Genomic DNA, 13,515 nt, shown 5'->3' on the forward strand with positions numbered 1-13,515 from the left:
GGATTTTGTTGACACACTGTACAAATGTCTTAGAAGATAGCGATGATATAATAACCCTCCTGAGAAAAAATATGTTCGTCTTCTAAATTGGATTGATTTTAAATTGATGAAATAAAATGTCTCATTTTAAAGAATGGACTGATGATGAGATCATCGCACAGGCAGTCATCTTCTTCTTAGCTGGTTTCGAGACATCGTCCAATCTGTTGGCCTTCGCAGCTCATGAATTGGCTGTAAACCCAGATATCCAGAAGAAACTGCAGGAGGAGGTAGACGAGGTATCAGCCAAGTGTGGAGGAAAGGTGAACTACACAGATCTTCACGCAATGAAGTATATGGATATGGTTATTACTGGTTTGTTCTTTTTTTAAATAACTAGAATAATTGTGTATTTATTTGTTTCTAACAATTTATCAATCATCTCCGTGAGGATCATTTATGAATTTTCACAACTTTGAACTGTTTTAAGTCATGTTAAAAGTGAAAAACAAATAGAAGTGGACCCAAGTGAGAGCCATAAGCACTCCTCATGTTACTTTAACTATATAGGAAACTTAGTTTACCAATAAGTTCGTAATTTAAAAATTTAACTATTTAACAAGCTTAGAAATAAGTATTTTATTAAATAAAATAGTAAATTTTGAATTGTCTGTCCCTTTATTACAGAAACGTTGAGGTATTGGCCACCCGGCGCTGCATTGGACAGGAAGTGTGTTAGGAAATATACTCTTCCACCTTCAAATGATTCCTCAAAAGAGGGGATAACTGTGAGTTCAACCATTTTAAACCAATATTAGAATAACAAGTCAAAATCTATATCAATAGCCATATTAAATTTAAAGTAGATTTAATATATGATGTTAAAATTAGCTACTAATGCCCTCTGCAGGTGAAAGCCTTAATTTTTTAAGTTTTAAACTTGATTAAATCCTGTAAATTTTCAGTTGTTAAGGTTAAGTGTTGGTAAAAAATGTGCATTTTAATTAAAACTTAAAACTTAAAACTTAACTTAAAACTTAACTTAAAACTTAACTTTAACTTAACTTTAATTAAAACTTAAAACTTGGTCGCAATTGACAAAAAAACTACAGATTTATAAAATATACTCTAAATCATTATTATTTAGTTCATTACTTGATGGTTAATAAAAAATCGATATTTGATTTCCAGTTAAATGTTGGTGACGGAATATGGATCCCCCTTCACGAAATTCACCGCGACCCTAAATACTACGAAAATCCCGATACTTTCGACCCCGAGAGATTCTCTGACGAGAACAAGGCCTCCATCAACCCACTGACCTACCTGCCTTTCGGAGTTGGCCCCAGGAATTGTATAGGTAAGAGTTTTCATAATATACATGTATTTGAAAATTTGCTCTCTCACAATTTTGTGTATGTTTATCCTGTCAATAATCGTTAAAACTGTGATGATTTCAAATAAAATGTATACTTATTTCATTTCTCACTGGATATCTCAATTTGGAATAAACTAAAATATTATTCTTCCCGATAAAATATTGAAAATTCTCACAAGTACTTTCAACAAATCAATGATATGAATATCGCTTAATCTCAGAGTGGGGTTTCAAATTCTTCACAAAGCTTTCCATCAACTTAAGTCCCCCACCTTTCATCTCCAGCTCACAGATCTTCTCCATCCTCCTCCTTTCCTCTTCCAAGTAATTACGAAATCGGTCCACCTCTTTCTTGGGTCGTTTCACTGAGACAAAAACTTGTTTTGTAGTATCCCATCATCTGGATTTCTTTCCACACAAAAGCTTGAGGCAGTTTCATGCTCATAACCTTACATTATTGTATAACATACATTTAAAGGTATTTTTACTATTTTTTGTAACTGTTTCCCAGGCTCCAGATTTGCCCTGATGGAGTGCAAGGCCATCTTGTTCCAGATCCTGCAGAAATTCAACCTGGTGCCCACCACGAAGACCTCCCATCCCATGAAGATTTCTTTGTCCAGTTTCAATTTCATGCCAGAAAACGGCTTCTGGATTGGACTTAAAACTAGGGACACAAAATAAGAAACAAGAAGTCATTGATTTTAAATAGATCTAAGCAATTGATATAATTAATGATGTTACCAACGATAATTTTTTAGTGTTAATTTTTTTTATTCTTTTTGTTGACATCCTTTTATTGCCCACTAGTTTTTGTATTCATTTTGTCACTTATACTATACTCAACTCTTTAACACTGTAATGACAATATAATTTAACAATTCAACACATATGATATAAATAAGTCTTGCATGTTAAATATGAGTTCACACTTTGATTCTGAAAATTATTTTCAAAAATATCTTATATTCTATATAGTTTTCATTAATAATTTTTTTGTAAGAATCCCTCACATGATAATGTGTTGTGACCAGTGCCATCTATGAATAAACCATTTAAACTCCTATCTAGAATATCGCAATTTCCAACTACTGCCCGGATTAGTGGGACTCTGACAGCTCTAATTCCTTGAAAATTCTTTCTGCTGTGAAGCGATCAAACATGGGTGGTTTATTTATGCATTAAATGTGGAAAAAACACCAAGTACTTAGGTGTAAATATGAATTGCAAAAGAAAATGGACAGAAAAAACTGCAAATAGACTGAAATACTTAGTAAATATAAAAATCATGAATCCTGTTTACAATGCACTTGTTCATTCATCCCTTTCCTATGAAATTATTGGATGGGGTGGAAACAAATGATGATCACATAAAACCCCTGGAAATTGCACAACAATCAGTTAAGTACCTCTCAAGATTATGTACAATAATATCAAAACATACCACTCCAAACAATCTCCAAAAAGAAAGTGATATTTTCGACCTTAGACAAACTTAGAGCATTCAATGTCTAAAATTATTTTACACGCGTCCGGCAAGTAAAAAGTTAAAAAAATCAAACCCTTCTAGCCAAAGATGGCACTAGTGTACATACATTATGCTGGACCCCATTGCAAAACCGGATTATCCCAAACTGATATAAAAATTATATCAAATCTTGGCAAAAATTCATCAAAATAGATATATTTATCTTATAAGTCAACAGTAGTAGTATTTTTATTGGAGAAAATACAGACGCAGGTAGTAATAAACAAGACAATAAAAACACATTAATTACATAGAATTTGCAAGAAACCTAACTCTTTTAAATTTGAATCTAGTGATTCCTGACATTATTTGGAGAAGTCGCCTGCATTCTAACCATTTCTCACAGATTTACATAACTCAAAGAAACCAGTAGTTTAATAATATAAGGTAACGTATACAAGGTGTTAAGGGACGCACTTAACTTATATTAACTAGTGATTCCTGACATTATTTGGAGAAGTCGCCTGCATTCTAACCATTTCTCACAGATTAACATAACTCAAAGAAACCAGTAGTTTAATAATATAAGGTAACGTATACAGGGTGTTAAGGAACGCACTTAACTTATGTTAACTAGTTATTCCTGACATTATTTGGAGAAGTCGCCTGCATTCTAACCATTTCTCACAGATTAACATAACTCAAAGAAACCAGTAGTTTAATAATATAAGATAACGTATACAGGGTGTTAAGGAACGCACTTAACTTATGTTAACTAGTGATTCCTGACATTATTTGGAGAAGTCGCCTGCATTCTAACCATTTCTCACAGATTAACATAACTCAAAGAAACCAGTAGTTTAATAATATAAGATAACGTATACAGGGTGTTAAGGAACGCACTTAACTTATGTTAACTAGTGATTCCTGACATTATTTGGAGAAGTCGCCTGCATTCTAACCATTTCTCACAGATTAACATAACTCAAAGAAACCAGTAGTTTAATAATATAAGGTAACGTATACAGGGTGTTAAGGAACGCACTTAACTTATGTTAACTAGTGATTCCTGACATTATTTGGAGAAGTTGCCTGCATTCTAACCATTTCTCACAGATTAACATAACTCAAAGAAACCAGTAGTGTAATAATATAAGATAACGTATACAGGGTGTTAAGGAACGCACTTAACTTATGTTAACTAGTGATTCCTGACATTATTTGGAGAAGTCGCCTGCATTCTAACCATTTCTCACAGATTAACATAACTCAAAGAAACCAGTAGTTTAATAATATAAGGCGCCCTTGAGGTGATTTTTCACAAAAACGGCGCTCTACAAATTATCCAATTATTATTATTATCAACGTATACAGGGTGTTAAGGAACGCACTTAACTTATGTTAACTAGTGATTCCTGACATTATTTGGAGAAGTCGCCTGCATTCTAACCATTTCTCACAGATTAACATAACTCAAAGAAACCAGTAGTTTAATAATATAAGGTAACGTATACAGGGTGTTAAGGGACGCACTTAACTTATGTTAACTAGTGATTCCTGACATTATTTGGAGAAGTCGCCTGCATTCTGACCATTTCTCACAGATTAACATAACTCAAAGAAACCAGTAGTTTAATAATATAAGGTAACGTATACAGGGTGTTAAGGAACGCACTTAATTATGTTAACTAGTGATTCCTGACATTATTTGGAGAAGTCGCCTGCATTCTAACCATTTCTCACAGATTAACATAACTCAAAGAAACCAGTAGTTTAATAATATAAGATAACGTACATAGGGTGTTAAGGAACGCACTTAACTTATGTTAACTAGTGATTCCTGACATTATTTGGAGAAGTCGCCTGCATTCTAACCATTTCTCACAGATTTACATATGTCAAAGAAACCAGTAGTTTAATAATATAAGATAACGTACATAGGGTGTTGAGGAACGCACTTAACTTATGTTAACTAGTGATTCCTGACATTATTTGGAGAAGTCGCCTGCATTCTAACCATTTCTCACAGATTAACATAACTCAAAGAAACCAGTAGTTTAATAATATAAGGTAACGTATACAGGGTGTTAAGGAACGCACTTAACTTATGTTAACTTGTGATTCCTGATATTATTTGGAATAAAAAATGTAAATAAAATTTTGTAATCCGGTGAAATTTGTTTCAACATAAAACATGAAAATTATTACATATTGTACAAAAAAAACTGTATATTGTTTTTTTTCTGGATTGTTTAAAAAGTCTCCACAATAGTCACTGGATTTCCAAAATTTCATTAATATTTTTTACTCCAAATAATGTCAGAAATCATTGTTTAAAGTAAATCAATTACGTCCCTTAACACCCTGTATATCCTGAACAGGTTGGCCCGATGAATTAAGAAATAAATCCTAACAATATAGTACACCACACCTAACATAGATAAATAAATTAATTATTATTAGCAATAATTAGTCGCCTGATATATCAGTACAAATTGAAAATATCTCCCGGGTAAAAATAGATGCCTCCGCAAATAAATGATGTTCGGCCAGGTGCTCTGGACCACTGAGCTACGTCGGCTTATTTCCAACACGCCGAATAATTCAATATGTACTAGTACTTCAATAAAAATTACTGCTCATTATATTTTTTAATTAGCCCAGTAGTCCAGAGCACCTGACCGAACATCAGAAGGTGCGGGTTCAATTCCTGTTGGCAGCATTTATTTTTACCTGGGAGATATTTTCAATTTGTATTGATATTTCAGGTGACTAATTATTGCTTATAATAATTTTTTATACTTTGTTCTATGCATAAAAACCCTTGCCTTTTTTTTTTTTTTTTTTTTTTTTTTTCTTATTATTTCTGGCTTTCACCCTTCAAGGGTGTTCTTGGCCATCACTTAAAATTATTGAGAAATGAAAGGTGAATTTAAATATTAATTTTATTTAAATGGGCAAATTTCAAAATTATAATGAAAATTGGAGTCGAGTTCAGACTTAGAAGAGATGAGATGTTGAATGGAGGGGAGGCAATTTTAGATAAGGCTTGATAGAAGAGAGGATATTTGTTTAGAGAGGGACAACCAAAAAATATGTGATCTAAAGTTCCCACTTCTAGACCACAGAATGTACAATCTGGGGAGTCAAGGGCGTGAATTTTAAAAAGATGGGAAGGAACGGAACAATGTCCGATTCTCATTCGAATGAGTGAAGAAATTTCTTTTTTGGAAAAATGAGGGAATTGCTGAAACCACGGTTTTGATGGAATAGTCCTTTGTATTGAGGCATAGCAGGCTCCCTTGGATTGACTAGCAATGTGCCAATACTCCGACCAAACATTGCGGGATCTATCTTTGATGATGGAAAAAATGTCAGATAGGGGAATGTGGTTTACGAGGGTAACAACAGGGTTGGACGCTCCTTGTTTTGCCAAGGCATCCGCAATATCATTACCCATGATACCAACATGTCCAGGAATCCAAATCAGAGTTACAGTTTTACCAGAGCTTTGAATGGAGGCTATCATCTCTCGAATAAGGCATACAAAGTGATCATCAGGATGAAGAAGAGGACTGGATTTAAGTTTTTGGAGGGAACTGAGGGAGTCAGAGAGAACGAGGGAATGTTCAAAATTATTTTTTATTATATATTTGAGAGATTCTATTATTGCAATACACTCGGCTGAAAATATTGAAAATTGATTTGAAATTGAATGAAATATTCTGTCATTAGAATTATTGTGGTAAACGTTAATACCTATACCACAGTTAGGAGAATCGGGAGATTTGGATCCATCAGTAAATAGAAGAGAAAAGTTGGGCCATTTAGATGAAATAATGTCATTGAACATATTATTGACAGTTCGGGCCGGGAGATTGGAATGACTTTTAAAGATTCCGATCCCTTCTATTATTGTTGGGGATAGGGTGACGTGACTATATTTTAATTTGTATAAGGGAAGTAGATCATTTTGGATGATGTGAAGCTCTGAGAGAGACTTAAAATTTTTACAGATGTCAGGAAGAGGTTTAGTTGAAGCTCTGATTGTAGATGAATGGGTTGAGTCAATGAACAACGAGACGCTGGGGATAACCTGATGACATTTAGAATTTAAACATTTCAGAACAAATTTGTCAGCAAATAGTTGACGCCTTAAATAAAGAGGAGGATCAGAACATTCTACCTGAAGGGAATTGATGGGTGACGATTGCATCGCTCCAGTTATAATTCGCAAAGATTTAGATTGAATTTTGTCTAATTTATCAAGTACATTTTTTGAGGCAGTACTAAAAAGTGGGCAGGCATAGTCAAGATGGCTTCGAATAAGTGCGTTGTAAAGCAACTTAATGCAAGTAGGGTGAGCACCCCACCAAACGCCAGATAATGATCTGATGATATTTAAATTTTTTTCGCATTTAGTAACTAAATTATTAATATGGGACGACCATTTAAGTTTCCTATCAAATGTTACTCCCAAAAATTTTACTTCAGAAGCGTTGTGGATTGGAGAATTTTTAAATAAAATTTGAACGGGGGGGTTTTTATGGCGGTTTGAGAAGGTGACACACTGAGTCTTTTGGATTGAAAGTTCAAGACCATTTAACGTGAGCCATGTGCAAAGGGCATTCATGGCTTCGTTAAGATATTTGACGGCGAGAGGGATGATTTTGGATGATAAGAAGAAAGCTATGTCATCTGCGAACTCAATAACTTTTACTTGTGGGGGAATAGCGACATGCATATCATATGTGTATATATTATACAGTAAGGGGGACAATACATCGCCTTGTGGTAAACCCTTCCAAATAGACCTACTTTGAGGAAAAATATCTGGAAGTTCAATGAAAATTTTTCTATCTAGAAATAGATTAATAATAGATTGGACAAACATGGGGGGAAGGCCAAGGCCTAGAAGTTTTTTTTTCAAGATTGGGATGGAAACATTGTCAAAGGCGCCTTCTATATCTATAAAGACGGCAAGACAAACTTCCTGTTTAGAAATTGATAAATTAATATCAGTACTGATGATGGCAAGGTTATCTTGAGTGGATTTTTTTTTCCTAAATCCAAATTGAGATGGAGAGAGAAGCTGTTTACTCTCGACGAAAAATTCTAATCGGTTTTTAATTAATTTTTCATAAAGTTTACTGAGGGTGGATGAAAGAGCGATTGGCCTGTAGTTGGATCCAGAATTTGGTGATTTGTTTGTTTTTAAAATAGGGATGATTATTTGACAACTCCAGTCATCAGGCATTATACCAGTCTGGAAGATTTTATTTAAGATGCTCAAGAAGTGGTTTAGAACATTATCATTACTATTTTTGATTATGCTGTAAGGTATACCATCTCTGCCTGGAGATGAGTCCTTGACTGTTGATAAACAATTTTTTAGCTCAATTAAGGTGAATGGAGAGTCTAGCCAATGATTAGACATAGGAGTATTATAGATGGGCGTTATTTCATCTAAGTTAGGTACAGAAGGGGGGGCAATTTTGTCCAAAAATTCATCGATCCATTTAGAATGAGACGCTCGAGGAGATGGTGAACTGGAGGAGGATCTAAATCTTCGGATCATAGACCAAACTTCCGAAATTGGAGTGTTCGGAGATACTGAACTGCAGAAGTTGTACCACCCGGATCTTTTTTTTGACCTCAATACCCTTTTGGCATTGGATTCAGCATTTTTGTATATAAGATAGTTCTCCATAGTCATATTGTAACGATAGGAAAGAGATTTAGCTTTCCGAATTCTTACTACTTTGGAACATTCCTCATCCCACCAGGGAGTTGGAGGGAGTTTTTTGAGAGATTTAGTTTTAGGGGGAGGATTTGATTTATTTATTGCAGTTATGAGCATTGATTTGAAGTTATTATAATCATCTTTGACGGAAAATATATCGGTGGCGGGTGAATTTAATAGGAACTTGTCCATATGAGAGTTAAATTCATCCCATTTGGTGTGTTTCGTTTTAATTTTTGTTGAAATATGAGACTTGTCTGATTGGAAAGAAGTTTGATAAGTAATGGTGATCGGGAAATGATCACTGGAGCAAGGGTCGGGGGACACCACCCACGAGGAGAGAGAAGCCAGACTAGTAGAACATATCGATAGATCCACTGCACTGGGGTTTGTGCTGGGGCGTGAGATCCTAGTAGAAGATCCGTCATTCAAAAGGAAAAGGTTGGATTGATCTAGGAAATCCATCACACTTCGACCATCTCGGTCGGAGAAAGCAGAACCCCAGACGGGGGAATGGGCATTAAAATCGCCTAATATAAAGAAAGGAGGGCTTAGTTGACTTACAATTTGCAACCAAATTTGTTTATTGAAGTGGGCTGTTGGGGGAAGATAGACTGAAATAAAGGATGTGTCCTTTATTTTAGCTGCAACCATTTGGAAGTCAGCATTGGGGGGTTTGATATTATTTATTGGGGAAAATGATATGGATTTTTTAATAAAAAGGGCAGCACCGCCACCCGAACCTTCCGGGCGGTCGTCGCGGAGACAGGAATACCCTCCCACATTAAAGTGGGTGGATGGAGTAAACCAAGTCTCCGAGATAGCAGCCAAAGAAATAAAGTTGGAATTTAATAGGTTAAGGAGATCAGATTTGTTAGAAATAGCACTTCGGCTATTCCACTGAAGTATTCTGACATCCTGAAGAGTCATTTTGAATAAATGATTTTAATGTGGAAATAATAGTAGCAGCGTTGGACGGTAGATTAGTTTGAGAAGAAATAAGCTCAATTAGAAGCATAATAAGAGTTTGGATAAATGAAGAATTGTCTTGGGAGAGTTTTTCAGAAAGTTTAAGAGAGTTCATTGAGGACGGATTATAATTATTTGCACACCCATTTGTGGCATTTGAAAGAGGTGAACCATTGGGATTTAAGAGCAGTGAGTTGTGTTGTTGCTGATCGTATCCAGGAGCCGGTTTAGAGATAGCGTTTTTGTATGTGAATTTAGTTGAACGAGAAGAAGTTGTTGTAGTGGAGGGAAGAGGGTTGGATGAGGAGTTGCTGGATAAAGCCTCAGCAAATGATTTTTTGACAGGCGGGAATAGTTTAGAAGCCTGCAGAAAAGACAAGTTCTGAGAGGCCATAGAAATTTTAATATTTTTTTGGCGAGATTGTTCTGGGCAAGATGTGTTGATAGCTGTATGTGAGCCTGAGCAGTTAAAACATTTAGGTGAGGAGGAAGAAGGACATTGGTCAGCTGCGTGGTTTTCTCCACATTTAAAACATCTGGGTTGAGATCTGCATGCAGCTTTGGTATGACCAAAACGGCAGCAATTGAAACATTGAGTGGTGGGATAAGTATACATTTCAACTGGTAATGAGTTGAAGAATAAATATATATGGGAGGGAAGAGATTGACCTTCAAAGGTGATAACGACAGATTGGGAGGGCTTCCAGGAAATTATACCCTCAGAGGAGTCCTTGTAATTTAGCCTCCTGGCTTTTATGGGATTGCCAATGTGTTGGGGGGTTGAAAGTGAAGACAGAATTTCTTCGATGGACAGATCGGTCGAGATACCTCTGACCAGGCCCATGCGAGTGACATTGAAAGTAGGGATATATGCCTTAAACTTTGAATTAGATGAAATGAAGATATTTTTGATGAAACTGTTGGCAGCTGACCCTGAGAGGAATTCGACGGAGATTCGGAAGCGACCCTCGGCTTTTACACCTCCAGGCTTGATTGAAAGATTCTTGCTATTTGATAGGAATTTTCCAAATTCAAGAGGGTGGATGGTTTTTCCTTGCTCAGTTTTTTGGGCGTATACTATGAATGGGCCACGGGAATGAGGAGAATAAAAGTTTGTTGGAGGAAGTTGAGAAAGTGCTGGTGGGGACTGTGAAGTCGAAGGCGAGTCAAGTTTTATTGGGGAAGAAGGAGTAAATTTCCTTTTTTTGGTAGAAGTCAAAATGACAGAATCACTGTCAGAAATTTCTACATTTTCCCCGTCTGGGGGATCCGGAGAGGGATCTGGGGGCTTTGTAGGGGGTACAGGAGGGAAATCTTCCTCCATTATTCACAACAGTAAACAACTACAATAATAGTATGAAAAATGACAGAAGTAAAAAAGTTTATAAATATCTGGAAATCAGCAGCGAAAAGTGACTCCTGGAAGATCAGAAGGGAGAAGAAACCTCAAGGCACAACACACTACACTTTTTTTTTGGCCAGAAAACAAAATATAATGGTAAAAAATTAATTTTAGATAGAGCAAAACAAAACAACTGATGACAGCCAAATGTTATTGTTGCAATCTGAACCCTTGCCTTATAAACATAAGAGTATCATTAAAAAAAATAATGAATTTAACTTAAAATATGAAGGTAGTCTGACTGTCTGAAGATTATGATTTCCATGGCAATTGATATTAATTCAGAATTGGGATAATACATACTTTTATACGAACGATAAGTTTTATAAATTCCGCGTTTGTTTATTTATCGTATCGCGAAGGTGTTGTGAATAAACCATAGAATAAAAAAGAAAACTAGAAGTGCCTTAATCCAAATTTGAATTTGAGACAAACGTTCCATTTAACCCAATAGACCAGCGCTCCGTCTTACTTACACTCTCCTGACATCGTATATCTCCATCCTGTTTGAATTTCGTAACACAGTTTTTAATGGAAATTTTAATCTTGACTAAGCAAATATTTGTATCACGAAACACGCAAGTGCGTTATTGAGTTATTCTTTATTTTATGCTTTAAACATTATGAGATTATTGTTTTTGTTTATCTGTAACATAATAATTTTGCGAATATCAGCCCGATGATAAGATAAATCGAAAGAGTTTTTTTTTTCAAAAGAAAAATACCTTTTTATTGTTTGCTAATACTCATATTACAGCATTGGGAAGGATAGGTAGTGCGATGAATGTAAGCAATTGATTATAATCACTACCTCCTATGAAACTGATTTCAAACACTTTGAGATTGCGTTTTCAGAAAAGACTCTTATACAACAATATATTCCTCACTCTTAAAATAAGAAAACGCCTTACCCATGTACGCAACGCGTGCATTACAACGTGCACACTTGTCCTACGTACCCACGCAATGACAATAATTTGAATTGGTATCGCGGCATTCAATGAATTTTACGTTTTAAATCACTTCATAAATTCTTAATTAATCTTTTAGCTGTTTATATCTCATTTTAACAACAAAACTACAGCAAATGGTGATAGTCGTAAATGCTGCGAAGTCCAACGCCATCTTTTTTTCATCAGGATGAGGAGAAGGCAGATCGCTTTACGTGATTGCAGGATTGCATTGCGTATGAAAAGTATGTTTCTGAAACATCTATTTTCACAGAAAATGTATGGACTTTAAGTTGTCCAGATATCTTAATGCGTTGCGTACATTGCATACGTGGGCCCAGTATGTTCTTACATTTTATACCTATTTTCTATACCTTAAAAAAAAGTTTAAAAAATATTAACCGATAAAAACGTTTTTTTTAGTATAATACATATATTTGAAGGGAGATAGTGGAGGGGTCCTCTATTTACAACAAGATTGTTGCACTTTCCAGGAATATAATCTACTATCCTCTTTTTCCTGCGCTATGCTAAGGACGTTGGCCACGCCCTTGGCCATTGCAACCGGAAACCCTTAATTTCCTTCAAATCACAAATCAAATCATGTATATTATTTTTGTTGTTTGTTTTTGGGGTGTTATGCCGTGTTGCGCTAACTCCTTCTTTAGCCGACGTTTCGGACAGCGTTGCAGTGTCCATCGTCAGGGCAGATCCGGTAGATCCGAAGATGTACCGGACCGGATCGTAAGATCTACCGGATCTGCCCTGATGATGGACACTGCAACGCTGTCCGAAACGTCGGCTAAAGAAGGAGTTAGCGCAACACGGCATAACACCCCAAAAACAAACAACAAAAATGCTTTTGGCCGTGAAAATCTAAAAACTTACCTCATGTATATTATTGTTTTTATTTAACGAATTTTTTTTTAGGATAGAATGTTACACATCTTATCTAGTTATTTTATCACTTGCATTCGCGTGCAGATATTGTGAGATAACAACTGTATTAAGTATGTTAATTCAAGATATTATATCATCATTTAATTAAAAGGTGACTCAAAAAAAATAACATCACAATCATAGATTGTCAAAATATGTATAAAACAATAAATAAGAAAGACCACGAAAATTTTTAATATCGAAACAAACTTCAAATATTTTAGAATGGCAGATTTCAAAATAAGTTTTTCGGGGTAAATGAGAAATGAAAAAAGAGAATTGAACCTGAATTTTTTTACTATCCGGGCGTCAGTTTTTATCACTGAGCTATGGCACCAGCAATATTTGTTTTTCCAATACGTATCATTTCATGAATGCTTTAGCATGTTTAAGGTGTCACAATAATTACCAGTGTGAATGTATGCCATTTTAAAACACGTCTATAATTATTTTTAATCAAAGTAAATTTCTACTTAACACCTTTTACTCTAGAAAATCGACGGAAGGATTAACCCATGCAGGAGGCTCTGAGGAAAAATTTTTTGTCATTTTTTGGGATACTGTGTGAAGGGTCATTTAAAAAAAAGGAAGTAGAGAAAGTTCTGGGAAGGTAAAAGATATGAAGTAACTTTTGAACAAAAAAATTATTATGTTGTTTGGTTGGGTATTTTGTCCTCAAATCCAACT

General features: G+C 35.2%; 1 protein-coding gene across 1 annotated transcript in view; it reads left to right on the forward strand.

Annotated features, from left to right (window-relative positions):
• Positions 1-13,515, forward strand: part of LOC149410502 (uncharacterized) — a 48,594-nt gene that overhangs the window by 18,110 nt on the left and 16,969 nt on the right. The window contains exons 7-10 of the mRNA XM_089648261.1: positions 133-354; positions 667-767; positions 1,171-1,339; positions 1,869-2,035. Coding sequence (XP_089504387.1) covers positions 133-354; positions 667-767; positions 1,171-1,339; positions 1,869-2,035 — 659 coding nt within the window. The remainder of the gene's footprint in view (positions 1-132; positions 355-666; positions 768-1,170; positions 1,340-1,868; positions 2,036-13,515) is intronic.

The sequence above is a fragment of the Hesperophylax consimilis genome, chromosome 27 (assembly GCF_061612785.1).
Source record: "Hesperophylax consimilis isolate HC1 chromosome 27, BYU_Hcon_1.0, whole genome shotgun sequence".
Classification (NCBI taxonomy): domain Eukaryota; kingdom Metazoa; phylum Arthropoda; class Insecta; order Trichoptera; family Limnephilidae; genus Hesperophylax; species Hesperophylax consimilis.